This window comes from Dunckerocampus dactyliophorus, chromosome 15 (genome assembly GCF_027744805.1).
Source record: "Dunckerocampus dactyliophorus isolate RoL2022-P2 chromosome 15, RoL_Ddac_1.1, whole genome shotgun sequence".
Lineage (NCBI taxonomy): Eukaryota > Metazoa > Chordata > Actinopteri > Syngnathiformes > Syngnathidae > Dunckerocampus > Dunckerocampus dactyliophorus.
In genome coordinates, this window is record NC_072833.1 from 12,106,035 (window position 1) to 12,131,342 (window position 25,308).

Here is a 25,308-nt window from a genome sequence, read left to right on the forward strand (position 1 = left end):
AATACAGTGCATTTCAATCATATCAACTTGCACACTTGGCTGCATGTCGAACTGCATGCTCTTTTTGAAGTGCAATAGGGCTTCAGTGGTCAACCAAATGACTACAAATTAAAAGTTTGCATTGTTCTTAAGAACACGCTGCTGTTATGTTACGTGAAACACATTTTTTTAGTAGCCTTTATATTGGGAAAACATGCCCTCGCTACATCGCGGTTCACCATCTGCATCCTTGTGAGGTAACAAGGGAACACTCTAACTCAGCTGCATGTGAGAATGGCAACCGGATACATCTTTTCATTATTACTATTATTCATTTACATTTGCAACTTACAATTACTACTAATTACATAAAAGCAGTCAACATAGGTGACATATCCGCCGCGCAGGCGAGCTGGAGTAGAGCTCCACCTCCGTACCGCAGTGCAATGTGGGTCTGAAAGCTGCATAAACCCCTTCACAATTCAACCCAACTCCTGACCGGCGACAGAGCTTGGACACACTCCTTTGTCGCCTTCCTGGCAGAACACGCATGGGTATCCATACTGTGGCCCAGTGGCCATCTGTAGAACCTGGCTCATTGCAGAAATAAAATGAAAGAAATAAAACAACTGGGCAAAAGTGGAAAAACAGAGCAAAAAGGCATAATGTAACTAGAAAAAGCTCAAATGTTTGATTAAAATGTTTGATGTGTGATTTCTCTTTAAATATGTGTCTAACGGTGTTTTTTTCATTATAAAACTTTATTTTTTTTTTAAGGACAGCTCGACAGCCCTGATGTAAATAGACAAAGACAAGTAGATAAGACAGAAATAGTGAGCTGACATTGTTCAAAGACAAGCTGGAGCTATTAATGCTGCCACTCCTATTGAAAAGCCAGCATTTCAAGAAATGCTACAAAGGAAGTATGAATTCTCTGTGAGAAAATAAGTGTCACAATTGCCAATTCCACAACTTTACAGAGTGAAAGGTGATCTATTAAATGAAATTGCATTATTAGTATTTATTAGCATTATTATATGTTTTCATAACAGTGCTTTATTTGGCCTCAAGAAATTTTGACAATCATATTGTTTAGCATCAATTTGTGCCACAATAAACATTTCAAAACACACCTGCATTGTTGTCTGACTTGGTTTAATAAAAAAGTTTGTTTGTCCGATCTCGTCTCGTCTCGTCTCGTTCTCAGTGATCCAATCTCATGCACCAACTTGTCTCGTGACACCCCTAGCCATTATACCTTTAAATTATTTAAAATAATTTTGTGTTACATTATGCGCACTCCCACCAAATTCTATCTTTACACAACAAAAGCTAAATATAAAAATCCAGGTTAGATTTGTGAAAAAGTAGACAGGCAGTTGTACACAATGCCGTTCAATTCACTTCCATTCAGAATAACGACTGTGTAATTACTGTGCATTTGTCTTAACGTCCAACGTGGACGTGTTCACGTCGTCTTGCGTTCACACTTCTTAACAAGTGAGCATGACTAGCACACTTAGCATAAGATGGTGGCGGCGTTGGTGGTGGTCTTTCGCCACCAGCCCACTCGGTATAATCAAGTGTGAAGGTTGCAAGGAGGAAGCAGCCATTAACCTCCCTGCATTGTGTGTGTTGCATCTCACTGTCTGCCTGTCCAATTTGAATATTCCCCAACTGTACTACAGTGCCTGGCGTGCTCAGGCCTCCACTTGGAGTATCCTGTTTAATATGCTAGCGGGTGTGCCTGTGTGATACCATGCAGAACCTTCCCATCTGCTCCAAGTGTTGAGGCAGGGATGAGGCAAAGGACATTGCACCCTGTTGCTAAGCCTCCCAAAACCTTGGCGGCGATAGTGAGCCAGAATTTCTTTGTTTGCAGCAGGAAATAAGGAGAGGAGCACAACAGTCCACGCAAAACACACAATTTAAAGCTGTTTTAGGTGAGTGTGCGCTTGCAGGCCAATTCATTTAGCATGAAATCATGTCATGGTTAATGTTGATCTGTGGGAATGAAATCAGGATTATGCAACGGGATTCGGTGATGTTTAAGAATGAGAATGAAACAGGCATGAGTGTTTTATTTATTAATTGCTTGAGAGGAAGACCACACCAGTGTGTTTCTTGACATTTCAGGGATCGGGCATGTGCATTTGGGATGATGAGATGGAGGCGAGCGTTCAGCCGTTAGATGCCAAGAAGAGTCATACTGTGAGGCGGCACTCATTCAGAGATGTTGTTCAAACGCACAGACACCTGGGACTGAGTGCGTGTGCACACGCGTGTGTGTGTGTGTGTGTTGTTGGAAAGGCGGTATTTAAGTCTGTTTGGAGGCAGCCGCTTGCTGTGCAGCAGTCATTTAATGAAGGTGTTGAAGGAAGAACTTGCAGCTGAAGTGACAGATGTCTGAGTGTGTGTGTGCATACGTGTGTGTGTGTGTGTGGCAGGGCTTGTTCCTCTTCATCACATACACACTAAGGACATACTCACAGTGCACTTCGGCCCATTTGTGTGTCCCATCAAGTTTATACTGCTGTATTACTACACTTTCCCTCACTTAGTGGTTTATTTGCAATCTTATTTTGTGTCATTCAAATGATTTATTTTTGTTTTATGCCATGAATTATGTGCGGTTCGGCATCTGCGTCCCCTTATATTAGCAGATTAAATTTCTCTGTTTTCAATTGTAAATATCCATCCATCCATCCTGCTTCTTCTGCTTATCCACGGTCAGGTCACGGGTTCAGCAGCCTAAGCAGAGAAGCTCAGATTTTCCTCTCCCTAGCTACTTATTCCAGCTCCTCCCAAGGGATCCAGAGGCGTTCCCAGGCCAGTTGAGAGACACTGTCTCTCCAATGTGTCCTGGGTCTTCCCAGAAGGTCAGACGTGCCCTGAACACCCCCCCAGAGAAGTGTCCAGGAGGTATTCTTAGCAGATGCCCGAGCCACCTCATCTGGCTCCTCACAATGTGGAGGAGCAGCTCCTCTACTTTGAGTTTCTCCCAGAAGACAGTGCTTCTCACACTATCTCCAAGGGGGAGCCCAGTCACCCCTTAGAGGAAACTCATTTTGACCATTTCTACCCACGTCCTTTCAGTCACTAGACAAAGCCAATGACCATTGGCGAGGGTAGGAACGTTGATCCACCTGTAAATTGAGGGCTTTGCCTTTCTTCACCACAACGAACCAATGCAGAGTCCGCAACACTGTTGATCTTGTGAGCCATCCTTCCCTCAAGACACCAAAGTACTAGAGGTCCTTCACTTGGGGCAGGATCTCATCCCCGACCGAACAGAATCAGTATCAAAGGGCAGACCTGGTCCAGTCCAGCCGTCACTGGTAACGAATCATACTTACTGCCGGTCATACAGAGAGTGAACGGCCCAAATCAGGAGGTCCGATACACCATATTTCCTGAGTAACCCCCACAGGATTCCTCGAGGGACACGGTCGAATGCCTTCTCCAAGTCCACAAAACACATGTGCATTTGTTCCTTGCTACATCACGGTTCGAACATTCCTCCTTCACTTTATCACAGTTTTTTCAAACATTGATTGATGAATAAATGATTGACTACAGCCTGTTATTACACACAAAAATCTGCATTTACATTTTATATTTTTTGCCCAAATTAAACATGCTCAAGCATAAAAATGGCTAAATGCACCAAAATAGAAATACAGTATCAGCCATTAAGACCGCAACTTGTGAATGTAGTATTCTACATTGGTCACTAGGTGTCAGTAATTGTTGGGTGAGACCACGACCAAAGCACCAGACTTGAACAACCGGCTTTTATTGCAGGTTTAAATTATCTCACATCAGGCACAATAATTATAACTTAATAATAATAATCATAATAATAACACGTAGCTCACAACAAGCGAAAACTCATCTCTGAACACTCAACGTCACTTCATGTCTGCCTCCCCTAGGAAAACTGTCTAAAACGGCTAATTTTCTCTGATAATATCTACTATATTGGGTGATACGAGTGTAAAGGTGAACATATGGGCGTTATTTCATGTCTAGATGGCTTTACTATTTAAAACCATGTAGAAGATTGTAAACAGGTTTTATATGCCGTAACTATTAAAATATTTCATTTATAAAGAAGGAATCCTACTTTGTGAAAATTCAGTTATGGTGGTCGTGTGTGGAACTAATTAACCACGATAAACGAGCAATTACTGTACACTGGTTGAGCAAAGTCCCATGCAGCGTCAACGACCCTGCAAAGTATAGAGCTGGTCCACAGTTCCACAGCCAGGATGAAAACCACATTGAATTTCCACAGGTTTTTTTTTTTTTACAGAATAAGACACCAGGAATGTACATGAGTAAAGGATGTGATATACAATATGAACTATGAATGCTAAAACATTGACTATTAAATAGTATGTGAACGTCCTTCCGTTTTTACTTCCCAGACAGTGTAGTGGGTAGGTTAAGTTGTGTGTCACATATTTTTTGACTTGTGTTTGTTTGGCACCCTGGGTGAGGTAGTTCGCTGTATCGCTGCATGCGAACAGCTACTTAAACCATCAAAAGGTTGTCTCTGATTGACTGACTGACTACTTCCAAGTCATGCTGCCAGCTTGTATGTTTAAGGTTTAAATACTTTGGAAGCAACTGGCGGGCCAGATTCAAACGCTCGGCGGGCCGCATGTTGCCCCCGGGCCGTAGTTTGTCCACACCTGTTTTAGAGTATCAAGAATAGGCTTTTTATGATTGTGTCCATTATTTGCGTTTTTTTGTCATTCACATCAATTTCGGCATCTTTGAACATAACCCTTGCCGTGGTCCACCTCTTCCAATCGTGCTATCAGAAGGGAAGCGTGCTGTGCTTTACCGCAAAGCAGAGCATTCATGCCAGAGTTGTGGAGCGTGTGTGTGCGTGTGTGTGAGGTGTGAAGTGGACCCAAGCTCGGTACGATTGACCAAGTTTGAGTACACATCCAAAGAGACCATGCCAGGTACACAGATGGCACAGCAGAGAGGCAGCAAAGGGCTAGTACTTGAGGTTGTACTCCACAAACACTATTTAGACAAAAAGTATTGAGAGGGCCTTTTCATAAAGTGTGACTTTTGACATCATATATGCTCTTAAACACACTCCAACTTTTTCTCTTTTCTTCCATTTCCTCCTGCTCTTCCCACACTTTAGTCCTTTTAATGTCCAAAAATTGCTAAATAAATTATGGAAATGGCACAAAGACGATATTAGCCAACACACACACACAGTGAAAGCCCCGGTGGTTCAATTAGGTGCAGCAGTGTGTTGGCACTGCCGGAACCTTGGTGCTGTGTGGGAGATGCATACACAATGTCCTCTCTGCACTCCCCTGCAAGGTCTGAACAGCAGAATAAACTCTTACTGTGAGAGGGGAAAACAAGTTTTTTCCTACCTTGGTTCATACCCAGCAGCAAGCTCCCCAGTCTCTTTTATAATACAATAAAACAGTAATATTTCTGATTTTTATAGCCTGCATTTCACCCTAGTAAAGATGCAAAAACAACATGAGGAATGGAAGTGCATATGTGGGAATACGGCTTTTCTCCTTCAGGCACACAGTGGAAGAAGTAATGGAGATGCCAAATGGCTGCCTGATTATGACACATTTGGTCTTTTTGGGATGCTCCTGCTACAAAGATCTATTGGTGAACTGACAATTATAGAGATAAATAATTATTAAAGCTGCATGTGCATGTTTAGCCACTTTGATTAAATCATGTGCCTTGCTCAGAAGGAATTTCAGGAGATGTCTTGTTGTCCTCTTGTACCCTGTTTACCGTAAATGCTCTGATTCTAGCTGGGGCATTTACTAAACAGCAGCGGAGAGGAGATGCATGGGGACGCTAACTTTTGAATGTGTATAATCTGACCTCTTCCTGCTTTGACGTTACCACCATGTAACACACGCACACACATTAGTTATGTTTGTTGTCAGCTAACAATAGTGATTTGGCAAAATTAAAGCTACATGTTAGCTATCTATGAACGTACTGTCATCCCTCGCTTATCGTTGTTAATTTGTTCTAGACCCGATGGTGGCAAGTGCATTTCCGCAAAGTAGGATTCAATATTAATAAATGGATAATAAATTAACAGTTTTCATAATTAGACAATGCACCCTGTTTATGACCTTCTAAAAATTATTTTTTTTTTACCATTATTGGAGCCCTGTAGACATGAAATAACACTCCTACAGAACATTCCTATTATTCTTTGTTTATAGCACATTTCTCAACTGTAATGCGCAGGCTGCGGGATCACTGCGGGGACACAAGAGACGGCCACCGCTTTAGACATAGCATGCTACAGAGTTAACTACTGTAGTTGGGGTTAGTTAAGGCTTTAAAAGTGAGTGGGGAAGAAGGACAAAGTAAGAAGCCAAAAAATGTACCACTTCCACACTGATTGGGAGGATAACTTTTCATGTTGGACATGCCATGGCTGACTTCATGCAGCGTTAAGGTAATATAAGGTAATGTCATGTCTCAATGTAACATTACTGAGAGACCCGTTATTTGCTTTTGTACGCCGCTATATGATGCCCTGTGGTTAATTTAATAATGTGTTAATTCGAGTATTTCCAATTGCACTTTCTTTTCAACCGTGTTGGCAGCCTGCATTTAAAAAGCTATTTTAACAAAGGTGACTACCATGCTTTAATTTTTGCTCCAGTCTGCAAGAATTTTGCCTGCTTGTGTTCTCTGTAAGCACATTTGAATCCCAGAGCTTGAGGTCGGAAGCCCCAATTGTGCCATCGACTCTTGATCGACTCTTGCAATCATGCCCTTTTGCTTAGTGGGAGGGAGCTAATAGGAGGCTTTAGTGAATATTCCATAGCAGTGCTCTTAAAATCTAGAAATTACCTGTTAGTTGGCTGAAACGGAAGCATACAAAACATTGTGACCACATGTTTAAGTATACCAGTATGGCTTATTGCTCTTGTGTGACTCATTGATTGTATTCCAAATGGTCTTGTTAGCTCAGCAGCATTAAAATGTTCCGTCCCTGTGAGTGAGCGTCGACCTTTTGACTGGGCGCCACCCCCCCTGCAGTCACCCAGTGCTCCCTACACACTGTCTGCATATGCTTGAGCGGCTTAGACAAATGTCCTGCCTCAACCTCCACCCACTCACCCAGCCACCGCCATGTGTGACCACGTGACTCATGGCTGGTTCTACCGCTTGGCACACCAGCTGCCCACATGCCAGGAAGTGCCCATGGCCTCTCTCGTGTTGTGTGTCATTGTTGTTTGGGCCTCCATGTTGGCGAGCTGTAATCATTCCTCGCCGCCTGGCTAGCGTCTGATTCTGGCATGTTTATTTGCATAACAGGCGAGCAAAGCTTACTGGCTTTCCAGCGTGCCCACTGTGACATGAAGGTGATTGTTAATGACGACAGGGATGTTCAATGAGCCACACAATGCTCAATTTGTCCTTCATTGAAAACATCTGTGTATGCCCACGTGTGCGTTTTGGAGAAATTATCTGTCACTTCTTCATTGGTTTGTGTGAAATGTGGCCATTGCAAACTGATGGTCTTTTCCTTAATCATGCTGTTTTGATTAAAGTTCTGACGTGTTTCTGAATATTTTATGCAGGAGAAAGCAAACTGATGTATCGGATGGCATCAGTCAAAGTTGTTTATGAGATGAGAACAAAGATGGCGGGGATGTATGGCAGCCTGTCAGCATGTCACAGCCCCAAAGCATCGCCTTTCTCTTTTATGGAGGGTGGATGCAGTCGGTGAAGGACCCCTGGGGTGGGGGACCTGCCTCCTTGGCTGTATGAGGATGGGCCTGCTTCCTGAAGCGGGTCATGATAAGAATAACATGAGAGTTGGTCTCATGAACCACTGTATGATTTTGCTTTGGGGGGGGGGCTACTTGTCTACTTGGCTTTGAGTTAGTTCTGTCTTTGGGGTTTCCTGGTAAAAAGGGAACAACTGGTACTACTTTGGCCACTTGTCAGTTCAATTTAATCGGCAACAATAACAAGTGTTGGTTTAGCATGTAAATATGGTTTTGTTTAGTTGAGTTGATTTCAACAGTTTGTAACTATGTTTACAATAAAGAGCATCACATGTTTGTACTTGCATAATTCAACAATCTCCGAAAAGTCGTAGGAACAAGCAGAGCTTGTTTGGTTATGTACTAGAGCAGGCTAGTACGTCATATATTTTATTTAAGGAAAACCTCGGTGTGAACAGGTTTGGATTTTCTCCACTTTTTGTGTCACAGACTGTGCGTGGAAATTGTGTTGAAGGAGCGTGGAAATGCACACATACACACATGCACACACACACACACACAACTTCCTGCAGTGCTGTGATTTCACTCCCTCGCTTGTCCACAGGCAAAGGACCCGAGACGCTGTTTGCAGGTCAGAAGCTGAACGATAACGAGTGGCACACGGTGAAGGTGGTGCGACGAGGCAAGAGCCTGCAGCTGTCTGTGGATAACGTCACAGTGGAAGGTGAGTTAGCACTATTCACGTTAGCGAATGCAGTGAAAGAGTTAAGAGCTGCCAACAAAAACACCAAGGAGGAAGATGAAAGGATAAAAGCAGAGAAGGAAGAAAAAGGTGTGAGCTTGGCATGAGCACAGAATATCCCAGATCCATGGGTGACCTTGCCATGTCCTCCATGGTGTGTTATTGTGGCAAAAGGAAAAAAAAATAGCATCCAGGAACTTTTAATGACTATTTTTGGAGCCAAATGCAAAATGGCACACACAGTAATAGTCTCTGCATTGTTATGTCATTGTTAATTTCCTTCACGGCAGATGAACATATGCAATAAAATGAAACTCTCAAGACAAACTTGCAACCCTGATGGAATGGATATAATGATTGTAACAGAGCATGGATATTTCCCTGGACACCTTCCATTGCCTAAAGCAGAACAGTGCAACATCATTATTTGTCTAAATGAGTGATGTTTATCAGCATCTCCCATCATTCCAGGCCAGATGACTGGTGCCCACACACGTCTAGAGTTCCACAACATCGAGACGGGCATAATGACCGAGCGCCGCTTCATTGCCGTGGTGCCCTCCAACTTCATCGGCCACCTGCAGGGCCTCGCCTTCAACGGGGTCCCCTACCTGGACCAGTGCAAGAATGGCGACATCTCCTACTGCGAGCTCAATGCCCGCTTCGGCATGCGGCATATCATTGCTGACCCGGTGACATTCCGGACCAAAGGCAGCTACCTCGCACTGGCCACGCTGCAGGCTTATGCCTCCATGCACCTCTTCTTCCAGTTTAAGACCACCACGCCCGACGGCCTGATGTTGTTCAACTCTGGAGATGGGAGCGACTTCATTGTTGTGGAACTGGTCAAAGGGTGAGCATCAGAACGGACTTTAAGGACTGGAGTGGACAAACACAAAGCAGATGCTGAAGAGCGCTGTTTATAATTACACTATAAAAGAGGCGTTTGCTTGTGTTTCTCCCTTCCTCTTGTTCTCTGTTTAGCAGAACACAAAGAGCTCAGGAATTAGTGCTTCTATTGTGAATGCAACAGCCAAAATAGTCTCTGCCCAAAATATGTCTGCGAGAAGGCCCAGCTACTGGCCATAAATTGTGCTTTAGGCAAGAGAGAGTAGTAAACAGAGTAGTAAAGATTTAGGCTGTGTCTCCATGTACATCCCAATGTGCAGGTGTTATACACTTTAACATAAAACAGCAAAAAATGGGTGACAGAAAATATGGAGCCATTAGGCGTTGAGAGTGAAGCGTCATCTATCTTTAAGCACCTCCAGACAAACCAGTGCGGCATGAAGGGGTAACGAGGACAGTTGCTGAATTATATTTGAAGCACTTAACACACACACATCACCTTTGTCATTGTTCCTGCCTCCCTCCCCAGGTACGTCCACTACGTCTTTGACCTTGGCAATGGGCCGTCACTGATGAAGGGCAACTCTGACAAGCCGCTCAACGACAACCAGTGGCACAATGTGGTGGTGTCCCGGGACGCCAACAACGTACATACGCTCAAGATCGACTCGCGCACCGTGACTCAGCACTCCAATGGAGCCCGCAACCTGGATCTCAAAGGTAACGTCCCCAAAAGCAATACAAAAGACTTAAATACAGCCGAAAAAATCAGCATCAGCCGGTTGATAAAATGCTCTGCTAAAGAGAAATGCCTCTGTAGCACAATTAATAATTAATTATTGCCTGTTAATTGAAAGCAGATGATAATTGGAGAGAGGCTATTATTTCCGAAATGTGAAAACTCATTTTATATGTATAACAAGTTCATTTTTTAATCATGCTTTGGAGTGCATGCATGAGAAAGGGGAAAAGATAACTTACAGTATCTCACTTTGACCACATGGTTTATTAAGAAGTATATTGTACAACCTGGCAGCAACAGAACCAATGTAGTAATAGCGTTAAGAAGCATACTGCTCAGCCAGCATTAATAGCGCTGATGAGTTCATTGTAAACAGTACGGCAAGTGTAAGACACATGACTTTCACAACACCAGCTAAGTAGCAACATTTTAAAATGCATGCAGAGGTAGATAAAGATGATACATGCTGACCGCTCATGGTACTTTAAATGCCGGTACTTCTATCTTGTGGAGTCAATAAACACAAAATTAGGAGGCTGCCGACAGCTTTAGCTGTTAATGCCAGTGTTTTTGTTTTTTTTTTTTAACACTGATGGTTATTTGGTTCTGTTGCTGAAAATACCTGACTGTGTTAACTAAATATAGTAGGGGTGTAACGATTTGTTTTAATAACAATTTGATTTGTGTTTGTGGTTGCCGATACGATTCAAGGACAAAATTGGTTAATTTAGAACAATACGGTCCAAAACGATTCAGTCACTTTAAATCGATTAAGTAACTTTTTAGCCAAAAATGCAACCAGTCTGACTGTGAAATAAATCCCTGCATACTGGACAGTGCAGTTGAAGTTTCCTAGATTGCCGTTGTTTTTTGTAAGGAGATCAGGTATAAATTAATTATTTACATAAACAAACAAGTAAACAACAATTAATGGCAAATGCATTCATATTTTATTTTAATAAAGTGCAACAAACACTTCAGGTTGAATTAACAATGAATGAATTAACAGGTTAAATTAAATCAAGTCTGTGATTAATTTTATCTGATTAAACATGCCTTGAACTTTAATTTGATACCTCATTCACTTCTCTACCCCAAGTATTAAATAAGTTAGACCACATTTCATAGCAGGAAATAGTGCCTTTGGTTCCCGTTGCTTTAACACTCAGTCAAGACAAAAGCTGTGTTTGACCCACCGACCAAGTACAACCGTACTACAAAACATACAATAACTTCGGCTGTGACATTTGTTTTACATTTGTTGTCACACGCCACACTACAAATTGCATATACACAGTAATTCCGGGGCACAATTAACATATCAGATTTTAACAAAATTTCATCTGCACATAGATATTAATGTGAATTTATATCCTACATACTGTACCTTTCATCTTGTCCTGAAGCTCCGATCCATGAGTTTGAAAGGCTTAAAGTTGGATTTAACTTTCAAAGCACTTGTATGACTCAGTGTGGTCTAACACTATATAAATATAAAGTATATAAGTATAAATCCAGTATAAAGTGTGCCGATTACATCACAGGCAGGCTGAATCGAGTCTAGCGCCCGAGGTGTAGGTGTAGGGTGTCTAGAGTCACTCTTTACAGGACAAAAACTCACGAATTCGGAGCGGACGTGTCAGCTCCATTTATTCAACTGCACATGTGCCAACCACACTGTAAAACCTGGTAACCACAACAGTCGCCTTTACATGACGTCACTCAACAGGCATGAAGTAATCAACTTAAGCCAAATCAAACTGTTACATGTGTAACGTTTAACGTCTTTGTCATTGAAAGGGCTAAAAAAAACACACATCCATATAGAGCCTGCCGTTTCTTAAATCCAGTACCTTATTTCCTAGTATCAATTCAATTGATTGATTACCTTTTAAACAATGTTAGATCGATATATGTCATCCGGAATTGAAACTTGCTGAGCACAGATCAAAGCAGTTGGATCATAGGAATATAAATCGATACATCGCTAGTGGATGAATCGTTCCCTAGAGTAGACGCGTTAATTGTAGCATTTGTGGTACATACAATTGGATGAAGCTACGAATAAAAGAAAACAATATAACTCATACTACTAATAATAATTCATTGAAACTAACACAAATTATAAATGGACAAAACCTGTCACAAAATATATTAAAATATATGAAGGTCCACCGAAGAAAGTGATGTGGTGTTGCCATGACAACACTAGCCTCCTTAGTACAAGCCACTGTATACAATCTACTGCTTATTGTCATGCCTTGAACGAGGAACTCCAGAGGCCCAAGGATGTTGTCATGTTCACTCCTCACGTCATTCATATTGTGCTCTTTCAAAGATAATGTGCTGTTGTACTGCCATGTCATGTACCACAGAAAAAACACAAGGCAGCACGAGGAATCCTCTTGACAAAAACATCAACACACATTCCAGCAATTTTCCCCACCGTCTTACATCTTCTATAAACACACCACACGCATGCACAGAGGCGATGTGTTCTCTTCTGACTGTGCGGCATATCCACACACACACACACACACACACACACACAGTTACTCACAACGGTCTGGGAATCAACCCCATAGTACAAATAGCAACAATAAGCAATTCCCACAATTTCTCTGGTGTGCTTCTACCTGTGTATCAAAGAAAAGAACATTATGTAAGCTTTATCTTGCTTGCAGAAAGACAGGCTTGTTTTGTGTGTTCCCCGTTCTCAATCTCTTTGTTGTTTGGATGAGCAAAATAAAAAGAAGCCTTGATGCATCGATTTGTCAGCATAAGGGGCTATGGGAGAAAGACACCAAGGGTAGTTATGGATTGATATTGTCGTGTATGCTGAATTCTTAGGGTGAACATAGAAGTGATGGTAATTGTCCACAATTCTGTTATGTCAAACGGTGCAATGACAATACTGTAAAAGCCTCTTCTATTCTATTCTATTCTATTCTGTTCTGTTACCGGTAGTTTATTTTGCTTATGCTTAACAGTTACATCACATGTTTACACATCATGTCTGAAAATGAGTAAGAATAAGCAGATTTGATCATTTATCCATAGCCACCCGTAGGCCCTACAGTATGTACTGTAATCTTAAATACTCAAGACTAATAATTATCTAATATCTTATATATTTATGGGTTCAAGGATGATCATCAAGCAGGACAATCTCTTACAGCTTTGCGAACACAGCCTGTTCAGAATGTCTTGGACGAGATTAGAAAGCATTTAAACCTAATGCTTACAAAATGCAGATTAAGTAAAGAGTTTATTATCATTTTGCACAGTCACTTGGAGCTACACACATTTATTATCTGTGTTCTCTACAGAACTCTGGTCTTTTTTAGCCGGGGTATTTATTCACATAAAGCGCAAAGGGTTAAGTGGAATTTCTGAAATATGAAAATCCTGTATGCATAACATTTGAAAAACAGATATTTTTCTATGTGTTTTGGCCTCTCGTCCACATGAAAACGTAAGTATTTGTCCTTAAAGACTGAGCTTTTGGAAAACTGCGGCCAGAGTGGTGATGTTCCAAAACTCTGGCTGCAGCGTGTGTCTGGAGATTGGTTAAACCAAGCTTTATGGTTTGTGTTGTAAGAAATGTGCGAGATGATCTCACAATCTCATGTAACAACAGAACGTGATGTTATTGACTTATGGGTGTTGGTTTAATTTCGTGCAGTGGTAGATGCGCGCCTTAACAACACACACGGGCGATTAAAAAAAACAAACATTCATGTTGTCTCCTGGGCTCCGTGTAAGCGAGTGTTGAGTTTAAAGATAATGTACACATCATCATACATTCACCTTTAGTCAAGGGGACCATAACACCGAGTCTGGCCTGATGGTGGTGGTTGCAAACTCTGGGGAAAGATTAGTCGCTTGCCAATATCAACTAGCATCTTCCAATCCCGGGCCATGACTAGCTGTCCAGTTTCTGGTTTGGTAGCTGGTTGGTTAGGCTGTTTCTGTCCCTCTTGAACGAATGTTGGCACAGAGATGGAAATGGCAGCTCTCAAGGCCAAGAAGTTGATGGTGTTCCTCTTGCTCTCGAGGGCTGCTGCCAGACTCTTGATGACCTGATTGTGCCTACAGGTGTACAACTGGTCAAGATGTGTTTGAGAGTCACTGAATTTGGGCAAAGGGCGCAGGCTGGGGCCTCGCCATACCACTGGTGAAGGTTTTTTGGGGGATGGGAGCACATCATATGTTGCTCTTATGATGAAGCTGATGTTTCTTGCTTCCATTTCCCAGAGCTGCCTCCAGGTGAGCTTTCTCTTCTCCACGCCTTCCCACCTCATCCATTGTCCCTGCTTGGCAAGAGAGACAGCCTTTGCATTTCTTTCAGCCTCTTCCTGACGGCGCACTTCCTCTTCCGCCATTTTCCTTCTTTGTGAAGCTGAAGCTTAGTGCCAAATTGGTTTATTCACTGCAACGCCAAATCCTCCTCTTCCCTGCTGGGCATGACCCACAATGTCATGCTTCAGGGCTGACGTAGCATGCTGTACTATGTCTGATGGTGTCCATTTCCTTCCCGTTAACAGAGCTGGTGCAGCATTTCTGATGGTCTGATCTCTGGAATCCTTCAATGTCATCTGTAGTCTCACTTTAGAGCGCTTGTATTCTTCAGTGAGGCTCGTGATAGGTAGTTCAAGGACTTTTTTGCCGTAGATGCTGATGTTGGTTAATCAGCGTGGGACCCCAAGCCACCTCTTCACATACAAAGTTATGTTTTGCTCCATCTTTTCCACCGTTGTCATTGGGACCTCGTAGATCGTGAGTGGCCACATTACCCTACGGAGAAGTCCAAATTGTAGGCACCAGAGTTTGAGCTTCCCTGGCAGCATTGTCTTGTTGATGGTGTCTAGACTGGTGATGTCCTGGCTTAATACCTGCACCTGGTCTTTGTCCTTGAGGCTTGCATTGTACCATCGGCCCAGGCTTTTGACAGGTTGCTCTGACACCATCGGACCTGGATCGTCACCAGTGCAGAACACGTTCTTAAGCTCTCCCTTGACTATTGAGATGCTTTGTGAGTTATTCAGCTTGATTTTCATCTAGGCCCAACTGATGTTCTCCTGCAGCTTTCCAAGTAGTCGCCTGGTGCATGCTGCAGTAATGGTCAGGGTGGTCATGTCATCCATGGATGCTCGGATAGGTGGAAGGTGGGTTCCATTTTTTGTTAGCTCACAACCACCTATCTACCTGGCCCTTGTTGAGAAGAATTGTATTACATTTTTGGGTAGCAGGTTATTGTTTGCTTTATGCATAATTGTAGCTAAATGAAAGTTTACCAGCTCAACAAATTTTAACAATTGTGATTTTAGGAATAATGGGTTTATGTGTTCTCTATACGCGGCATTATGAATGATCCTAAATGACCTTTTTGAAGTACATTTAGCGAGTGAAGTGTACTTTTATAGTTATTTCCCCATATCTCCACACAATCAGTTAGATGTAGTAATACCTGAGAGCAATAGAGAGTATGGAGTGATTTTTGGTCCCGAACAAATTTTTCTTTATTTAGTATTGAGGTATTTCTTGCCAATTTATGTTGTATATTTTAAAACGCAAGTTGCCTACAGCCACAGCTGTTAATGCCAATGTTTTTGACTTGGCACTAATTAGAGACCCTGGCGGTTATTTTCTTTTGTACACCAGACACCCGGCGATATAAGAGACTCTTTGGTTAATTTAATAAATGTTTTATTAATTGAGAAAAATGTTCATATCCTACTAATTCCAGTGGGATTTGTTATTTATTTTTTAATTTTTATGTGTTTTATGTTTCATGTTTTCATATATCTGACTCAATATCCTTTCCAAAAACGGTTGATAGTTCCTTATTTTTTTCTCATGATACCAATTTTTGCAGGCACTCAATATTTGTCTCAAGCCCAAGGTGGAGAAGCAGGCATTGCATGATGTTTTTTAGTCAGAGTGGAATGCGCAGATCTATATAATTTCCTTTTTAACACAGCTTCAATTTCACCTGGTGGAGTATCGCAAATGGCAAAGGAGGCGGAGGTTTTGCAATGAAGCTCTGCCAAAGCACACCCTGAGAACATTTCCATGATAATAACCAAACAAATCACACAAAGTATAACTGGATTACTGCCTCACGTCAGATGGAATGAATGTCTCAACTCCAGCGTCTTGTAATCGGAGTCTTTGCGAGTGGGGGGGGTACAATGCACAAAAACCTTTCTCACTGCCGACACCATTTCATCCTCGCTGCTGTCACTGTAATCACCTTCCTTGTTGTTCCTGCTTTGTAACGATTTCAGTCAATGGCCATTCTTACCTGTTGAGATTAAGCTATGGCTGTTGACCATTGCTATGATCATAGAAATGTGATTTATGTCATTTACATCATCATACAAATGTGTTGAAAACCTACTGCTTTTCGTCTTTACCTCAACGGCTTTGACAATTTTGTGTTATATATGATTAAAAATGAACAGGGACCCTGATTGGATGTAGAACAGATGAGTCGGTGAGTCTCTAGTATACAGTATTGAACTAACTTCTAACTGCAACTGCACACCATAATCATAATTTTATATGTACATTTTTTTTTATGTTTGGTCATGGTGCAGTTCAATTTTGGGTACAGTTAGAGAACAAAATGCAAACTGTAAAAAATAAAATTGCATGGCTTCTCTGTAAACATCTTGAATGTTTTTTTTTTTTTTTCTACAATGAAACATTTTTTTTAAATTAAAATCAATAAAAACTCAGGTATATATCTCCAATAAATACAATTCTCCATCTATACTGAACAATGGCAACACACTGCTTTTGTCATACGTCTTTGTCCGTTTACGCATTTCACCAGGAAAGCCAAGCGTTCCCAAACAGGAGACTTTATTGACGGTAGAGGGGTTTTCATACTGTGGCTTCTCCCCGGCAGTATCTCTAGCCATGACTACCATGCGCCAAAGGCTGGGCTGCACTGTATTTGTTTACAGCCTAATCGCATGACTGTGGCAAGTTCTACCTCACTCAATGTGTACCATGTGGGAAACTGGTCCACCTTGGCACCCCAAATGGAAAAGTAATAGAAAAAACTTTCAGTCACAAGATTATGAAATATACTTATATACTAATATACAGTGCTTATAGATTACTATTTAAAAAAATGATATGAAACACGTATGGAACTTATGCTGAGATGTGATATATTATATATGACAAACATACAGTAGTTGTTTTCACATGATTCTTATGAAATTTATTTTATTATCTTGGATGAAAAAAAAGCAAAAGTAGCCACTTTCAAGAGTAAATCATGTAAGCCTCACATGATGCACAATATATGAAACATAAACTGAAGGTGACTGAAATTTAACATTTTTTTCTCTTTTTTTCTCTTTTTTCTATTTCTTTTCCATATGGGACCATGTTGAATGTTCCGTCCTGAAAAATCCATTTACGAATGCATACACCCGTGCACCCTTTTACTTCACCCTTGTCAGCTGGTCAACAAATGCTTTAACCGTTCTTTACTTGTATTACATCAAAAGGCAATTCCACTTGCTAGCTCTATGGGGATCACAGGAGCAAGTGATCTGTTGAAAAGAGTTTTTTTTTTTTTTTTTCCCTGGCAAGAGAGAGAAGCTTGAATGCTTGAAGACAAGGTTAACGTATTACGCGAGGATACCGAACAAACGGGTCAAGACAAATATGAAGTGAATAAAGCTTCAGGGCTGTAACCTTGGGTGCAGTAGGTGGGTAAATATGAATTATTTTATTTTAATTTTACATTAATATAACCAGTAAATTAAAAAGCCTCCGAAATATGGAGCCCATTTTTCCTTTTATCGCCTCATGCCTCATGATGCAATCAATCACTGCTGTCAAGAGAAGCATCATTATTTAGCAATTGAAATCCCCCGCTGCCCGAAGGAGAGCAAGGCTGGTGCGCGTCCTGCTCAACAAACACGACTTTAAAGTAATCAATAGTTGTAAGAACCCACCCAATTTCCACTCTCTATTCTGGGCAGTAAAGTGTGCCTGTTAAAGACGCGATTCCAATTAGTTGCGCAAACCCTGCGGAATACAAAAGCAGCACTTAATGCAGAACCTTTGTCGCGGTATCACAGCGTATCGCTCGTATCGCTCTGTGCCACGTCATTGTACAGCATCTTGATCTACAAAGGTAAATAAATGTAACCCGCCTGCTTCACACTGCCCACGCCGGGGCTCGAACACAGGACCTTCGGAATGGGAGACGAGAGCATTGATCGTTGGGCCAAAAGCCTGTGTCGACCCAGCGTTCAGGGCAGCTCTTAAGTTCAAGGGAGTGAGATTTACCAACACTTGCGCAGCTGCACTAGCCGCCTTCCGTTACATAAATATAGGTTTTGGATTCATGGTGATGCATTACGAACATGGAACCAGCATCTATACAGTAAGTCTTCTCGTTAAGCATACATAAATCACCATCCAACTTACGAGCTTGCACACATAAGTTTTGCGGTGTTGATGTGAAAGGGTCAGAAAGCCACAGTAGATCACATGAAGGCATTTAATAGTTTGTGTTTGCCCGGGAAATGGGAAAGGGGGGTGGAGAGGGAGATTAAAGCAGCCATTTGTGTATTCAGGACTTTTCATTATTGAACTTCAATTCTGATGCTATCTGAGCATGTGTACGGAGGCGGGGAAACAGACCGCAATAACATCACTTCACTTGAGAGCCAATTACAGGCCTGGGGTGCTGTGTAAAGGTCAGCTCCTGGCTGTCCCGGTTATTTAAATAGTCTGCCTTGACTCTCGTATTGCATTGCAGCAATTTCACAAATTTTATTGCCTTTAATACTAAGAGTAATTACGAGAAAACTGACTGACTAACCTATTCTTAACTGGACAAAGCATAACATTCCTTTCCCTGCAAAATTATAGTGAGGTGATGTGCATTCAAATGTCTCCAAATGGTTTATTTTATTTTGTGTCATGATGTGAAATACATTTCAGTAATTATTATTGTTAGTGTGATATCCTGTTCAAACGTTCAATATTTTACTTTTTTCTCTCCTCTTTCATAATGTTTCATGTTTAATTTTATGCCTGGGGGGGACAAAAAAATTGAACAGAGGGCCACACCCCTGCCTTCACTGAAATAAAGGAAGTCAGACAAATAAATATAAATAAGGAAAAGGAAGCTGTAATAATGTAATAATAATGTTCATGTGGAAAACAGCATATTTTCCATGAAGTAATACAACGTCAGAGGCGCCATTTAATTCTACAAAACTGGCTCCCGTCTTGAAATTGTCATAAACAAGTCCTGCAGAAAAAGCCCCTGAAAACCCTTGATTGACCCGCGCAAATGTGTCAGGGGCCCGTTTCATTCCATACTGCCTTCACCGGCCCCTGAGAGGTCATTACAGTAACCATGGCAATGCGGAGGTGTTCGGTCTCCGGCAATGTCTGCACAGCTATAATTGCTGGTGTCTTTTGGATCGCTTGCCGCTGCACTTCTGCTGCACAAGCATTCATCATCACGGCTCGGACAGCAGAGTCAGACCAGGACAACGCAAGAAAGTGGTTACTCATCACTGTAACACACAGGAAACTTATTGGTGAACAAAAAGTTGGATCAGTAGCACAATCACATTCGGACTCAGTCAATAGCAAGTAATGAAAGACTCAAGACCAAGTTGAATGTCATGACAAGATTAGATCATTCAAAAGCAACGGTGATCAGTTGATCACCTTGACTTTGAGGACAATTGATCTCAGATCTTCTGACAGACAGTATAACCTACAAAATGAATCAAATTACTGGGTATTGGCCTACCAATGCCTACAGGAACATCACAGGTTTACACTTACACAAGTCAACATTCCCAAAAAGGAGCAGGAAGAAGCAGAGTTTATTTAAGCCTAGACTTTCTCCATGTCTCAGTGGTTAGTGAGCGTCTGTTCACGTCCAATGTTTAGCATGTGACCATTTTCAAATAGGGAGAGAAAATAACATGGAATGTGTAAGAATAGAGCGATAGCTGAAGCAGCGATGAAAGAAAACAGAAATACATCAAAAATAAAAATAATCATTAAAAAAAGATAAACGAAAAACATTGCATAATAACGCCAAACCACTAGGTTATTAAATGAAATTATATGACAGCATGTTTGTCAGCATTCTTCTTTTCAAGTGCAATTTAAATGCAATTGGCATGTTTAATAAAACACAATGTGAGATTAGCACAAACACTTCAAAAAGCACAAATGCAGAAGGTGATGAGGTGTCCTGATCATATTTTAGGGCAGTGGTCCTCAATTATTTTCTGTCATGCCCCCACTGATGGACAGAAATGTTTTTGCACCCCCCCAGTATGAAATACTAAAGAAAACTGATAATATCTATGTATGTATCTGTACTGTACAGACTGAACTCGAAACTGAAACCAACGAAATGCAACAGTGAATCACACAAGCGTATTCAAGAATCAAATTGCATGCTGAGTACAACAAATTCATACATGTTGGCAGGTCTGCGCAAATACTGAAAGTCCTCCCTGCCTCTCACTCCCGCCCCACCATTTGAGAAGCACTGTTTTAGGGTGAGTGGAGTTTGTGAGTATCTAGTGCTTTACACAGTCAACAAAACGTGCTTTGGTGTACACTGCCAACAAAGAAAGCCCTTTCAAAGGCAGAGGTACAGTCGACCAGTCGGAATCTCAAACAAAGCACGCTTTTTGCTCTTTAGAGATGAACTCCATACAGATAATTTCATGTTTGCTAAATGGTTGTACCAGCTGCAGAGTTCAGTGCGTCACTCAGTCAGACAGCTAATGAATTCATTACATTGATTGTAAGGCCCAGGGAGCCCCTCCAGCGGGGGAAACATGAAGTGTCAAGTCCTCATTAATTCTGGAGAGAAGTCTGCAAACATCATTGACTTATTCCATTACACAAAGTCCACGTACAAATGACCTCTTGGCTCATTGCGTCTCACAGGCTTCAAGTTGAAAGTTTGCCTCATAAGTCAGTACAACAGCATTTTGGACACTTTCCTCAAGGCCATAACTGAAGACATTTCTAAGGCATTCCACATTTATATTAATGCAATTTACTTGACGTTACACCAAAATATCATCCAGGAAATGCTGCCTGTGTTCATTTTTCTCCTCCCAAGGGGTGCACAGTGTAAATCTCCCAAAGCATGAAATGTCATTTTCAATGATGTAGTCGGATGTGCTACAATCACCTCACGTTAAGCGTAAGCTTTTCTCTCAGGATCGGGGGAACCATCGGATCATGTTCTCAGCACCCCTGCCACGACAAGCATTTTATCACATGGATGTCTCCTGGGAAACGCTTTCCATGACTCTGTGTCTTGTGGTGACAGCCATGTTTTCAGCCTGCATACTGTATTGTTTCTTCAAAGCAGAGTACCTATATGTCTGACTATTATGTGCAATTTTACAGTATGTAGAATTATACGTAGTACAAAAAGTGCACTGGAATTAGTAGGAAACTGTTTTCTCAATTAATAAATAATGTATTCAATTAAACACTCTCATAGTCGCTAGGTCTGTGGTCTATGAAAGCAAATAACCACCAGTGTCTGTAATTAGCGCCAGGTCAAACACATTGGCATGAACAACTGTGGCTGTACCCAATGGAGTTTTTGTTAACTCAATAAGTTGGCAGTGATTGTCATGGATTTCAAGTACCATGAGTGGTCAACATCCAGCGGTTTTATCTATCTCTGCATGCACTTTAAAATGTTGCTACTCGGCTGTTGGTGTGAATGTCATCTGTGTTACACTTGCTCTACTGTTGTTTACAATTAACTCAACCGCACTATTAAACTTAATAATGTTGCTGTTACAACATTGGTTCTGTTGCTGCTGTGTTGTGCAATATAATTGTTCATAAATTACCACGTGGTCAAAGAGAGCTCTGTTTTCGTTTCCGCTTCCGCAGGCACTATTATTAATTAATTATTATTATAATAAGTCATTATTATCGTTACCACTCTGCAATTATCACCTGCTACCTAGTGCTAAATAACAAATAAGCAAAGAAGAATGGCACTCAGTAGAGCGCAGACCACCACCAAGCCCTCCTTTTAGGGTTGTCACAAGGTCTCATGTCACAAGAGCTCGCAAGATTAAAATTTGGCAAGATTTCTCGTTCAGAATAAAAATGTATCGCGATAATACATAAATTAATTAATCACAAGATGAATAAAAATGAACTCGATAATTTTGCTGGCCTCCATATATTGCCATGTGCATGCATGTCTGTTTTCCTCGTCTCCAAACAAGCAGGAAGAGTGTTCACTCTGTGCATTGGTTCAGCACCTCTACAGAACGGCGTGAGACCTCTTGTCAGTCATACCGTCCCTTTGTTTCTGTGGGGGGAGGCTGGGCCGCTAGCATACACACACACACACACACAGTGAGCCCATCAACACGAATGAGCCTGTATGCTGAATTTATTCAAATTAATGTTGAAATCTTGTTCTCTTGCATCGTCTCGTCTTGTGAGTTGGATGTCTCGTGACATCCCTACCTTCTTCACAAATGATTGTCTGTCTTGTCTTACTAGACTAAGTTCATGTCGCTATAATTGTATTATTGTGTTTTGCAGGAGAGCTGTACATCGGTGGCGTGATAAAGAACATGTACAGTAATCTGCCCAAGCTGATTGCGTCCCGGGATGGGTACCAGGGCTGTCTGGCCTCTGTGGACCTGAACGGGAGACTCCCTGACCTGATTGCAGATGCCCTCCACAGGGTGGGCCAGGTGGACCGAGGATGCGATGGTGAGTCTTTTAAATCACAAATTTGATACCGCCACCCCCGCCTTACAGAAAGAAGTGAAATGGTAGCCTGGCGCCACGGAACACTTGTGTGGCTGTTATTCACTGATACACACCAGTGGCCACTCCCATGCTCTCACAGCCCCTGGGCAGCCTTTGCAGTCTAAGCTCCCGTCATGTGTAAATCCTCTCTATTGCACCATAAAACCTGCATGAGTGAAGAATCTCTCAGTGTAGCTAATCTCAGCCATGCCCCCGCCTTCCTCGCCATTTGCTTCATTAATCTTACATTTCCTGTGTGTTTACCTCACATATACTTTCTCCGCCGCAGTCTCCAGTCGCATGCGCCCCCAGAGTTGGCCCAGTTAATCCTGGATATATCACTGGATTTTGGCAATATCGTCCCCCCCCATTCCTTCCTTCCTCCCACACACTCTCGCCTTTACCCCTCCGCCACATCCCAATGGCGTACTGAGCGTCGAAGAGCACAGGCTTGATTTCCCTAAGGGCCACGCTGGCTGACTCAATGAGGCACTGATCCAGCGTTTTTTTTTTTTTTTTTCCCTCATGCCACCTCCACCAAACCCCTCCTGCATCATTGCTACTTCTGCCAGCCAGACTCATTACCTGCCTACAGTTCCACACCACATTTACTTGACTTCAAACACAGTTTAAAACGGCATTAAGCCATCACACTTACTCCCACCAGCACGCAAGTTCTACTGATGCTAATATTAGCTAATGATTGGATGTGCCAGAGAGCTGAGTGCTTCTGCTTCAACCAGCTCGGCCCTGACAGTCCTTTGGCCAGCAGCTCCTGGACTGGAGCAGGCCTTCATGATCTGACTGGAGCAGTCAAACATATTTGTGGTGTCTCTTTTCGGTTTCTGGCCTCTATGCGCTCGCCTAACAGCCTCACTTGGAGGTTTACTTGTCCAGCTCTAGCAGCACGGTGTCTTGATGAAGATAAGAGTTTGATCTCCTTGTCTAGGTTTTAGGTGCGTTATAAAACTCAGACTTTACAACTGTTTGCTAGCGACTTTGTCCTGTTTTGACCTTGTTTTGTTGCAGAACGAGTTTGCAGGATTGGGTGTCTCGATCGACTGTAGCTCTAGATAAACATCCAGCACTAAAAACTTGAAGCACATCAATATGTGGAATAAAATTATAGAATGGAGGAAGGGTACAGTACAGTATAGTCCAAGCAAGTGGCAGAATGCTGAGAACTATAGTGTCTGATATCATTTACGGTGGAACCTCGGTTAGCATTAAGGTGTTTCTCACCTTCTTTATCAAATGCTGGCACTTGCAACTTTCTTTGAATCCATTTTGGGTTATTTTGCAGCCGTGATCAAAAGAAAAGCACTGACTAGGGTTGAGAAACGCTACTGAATTCAAGAAATGATTTACGTCAAAACACAAAGGTGTTGTCCGTGTTGATCTCGCTGCCGCATCGTGTGTTTGGCAAGAATCACATCTTCAATGAAGATCAAAGTAAGCTTAAATGTTCATACTGTATATCCCTTTCATTCAACATTTGTATGTATTTTGAATTGTTTTCGTCATGTAAAACTCTAATTGTAAAACTATAAAAACATGTTTTGCGTTAACATTTGGGGCTTTTTGGAACATATTGATTGGATTTATTATTTCTTATGGGAAAAATGGATGGGTTTAGAATATGCTTTGATTAGAGTTGGACCTTCTGGAACGGATTAATGACGCTAACCAAAGTTCCACTGTATTCCTGAATTCACTCATTTATTATTAATTAGCACGTTATTATTGATTATATGTTTTGCGGTCATTCGTTCATTAAACAATGTCTATACAAGCTATCTTTCTGTCTATCTAGGAATAGGGCAGCCATATTGGTTGTCCATGCTCATTTTTTCATGAGCATTTGGAAAATGAAATGTCATGCTTGGCTGAGGAATGTTGATGTTTTTCAGGCATCTGATCAATAGTCGAAGGACTCTCTTTGATTAAGGTGCCAGGTAATTAGCCAGCTGTAACAGAAACAAACTGCACAAGTTAGAAAATAATTTAAGTCAACTTTATGTTGCATGAGAACATCGCTGCTATCACGTTTATTTTTTTTATTTTAAATGATTTATTTTTCCGTGTGTTTTTCTCGTCTCTCACCTCCAAGCAGGCAGGAAGAGAGCTCACTCTGTGCATTGGTTCAGCACCTAGAGGCTTCATCTAATAACTGAGAACAGAGGGACACCTCTTTTCCGTCATACAGTGTCTTTATCTCTGTGGAGGACACAGGGCCACTGGCATACACACTAACACAGCAAAATAATGGAGCCTTGTGAGGAGCAATGCAAAGTAATATTGTCGAAATTAGGAGGGAAAAAGATGCTTGTACCAAATGCCACAAGCCCCATATGTGGGAATATTAATGAGCAAGGTGAGCCCATCAACACATAAAAGCCAATATGCCGAAT

The 25,308-nt window shown here is 41.7% G+C and overlaps 1 protein-coding gene across 8 annotated transcripts in view; it reads left to right on the plus strand.

Annotated features, from left to right (window-relative positions):
* LOC129194678 (neurexin-2-like) overlaps positions 1-25,308 on the plus strand; it is a 543,165-nt gene that overhangs the window by 316,075 nt on the left and 201,782 nt on the right. For all 8 annotated transcript variants that reach the window (XM_054799950.1, XM_054799957.1, XM_054799956.1 and 5 more), the window contains 4 exons: positions 8,347-8,466; positions 8,956-9,337; positions 9,863-10,053; positions 22,685-22,858. In XM_054799950.1, coding sequence (XP_054655925.1) covers positions 8,347-8,466; positions 8,956-9,337; positions 9,863-10,053; positions 22,685-22,858 — 867 coding nt within the window. The remainder of the gene's footprint in view (positions 1-8,346; positions 8,467-8,955; positions 9,338-9,862; positions 10,054-22,684; positions 22,859-25,308) is intronic.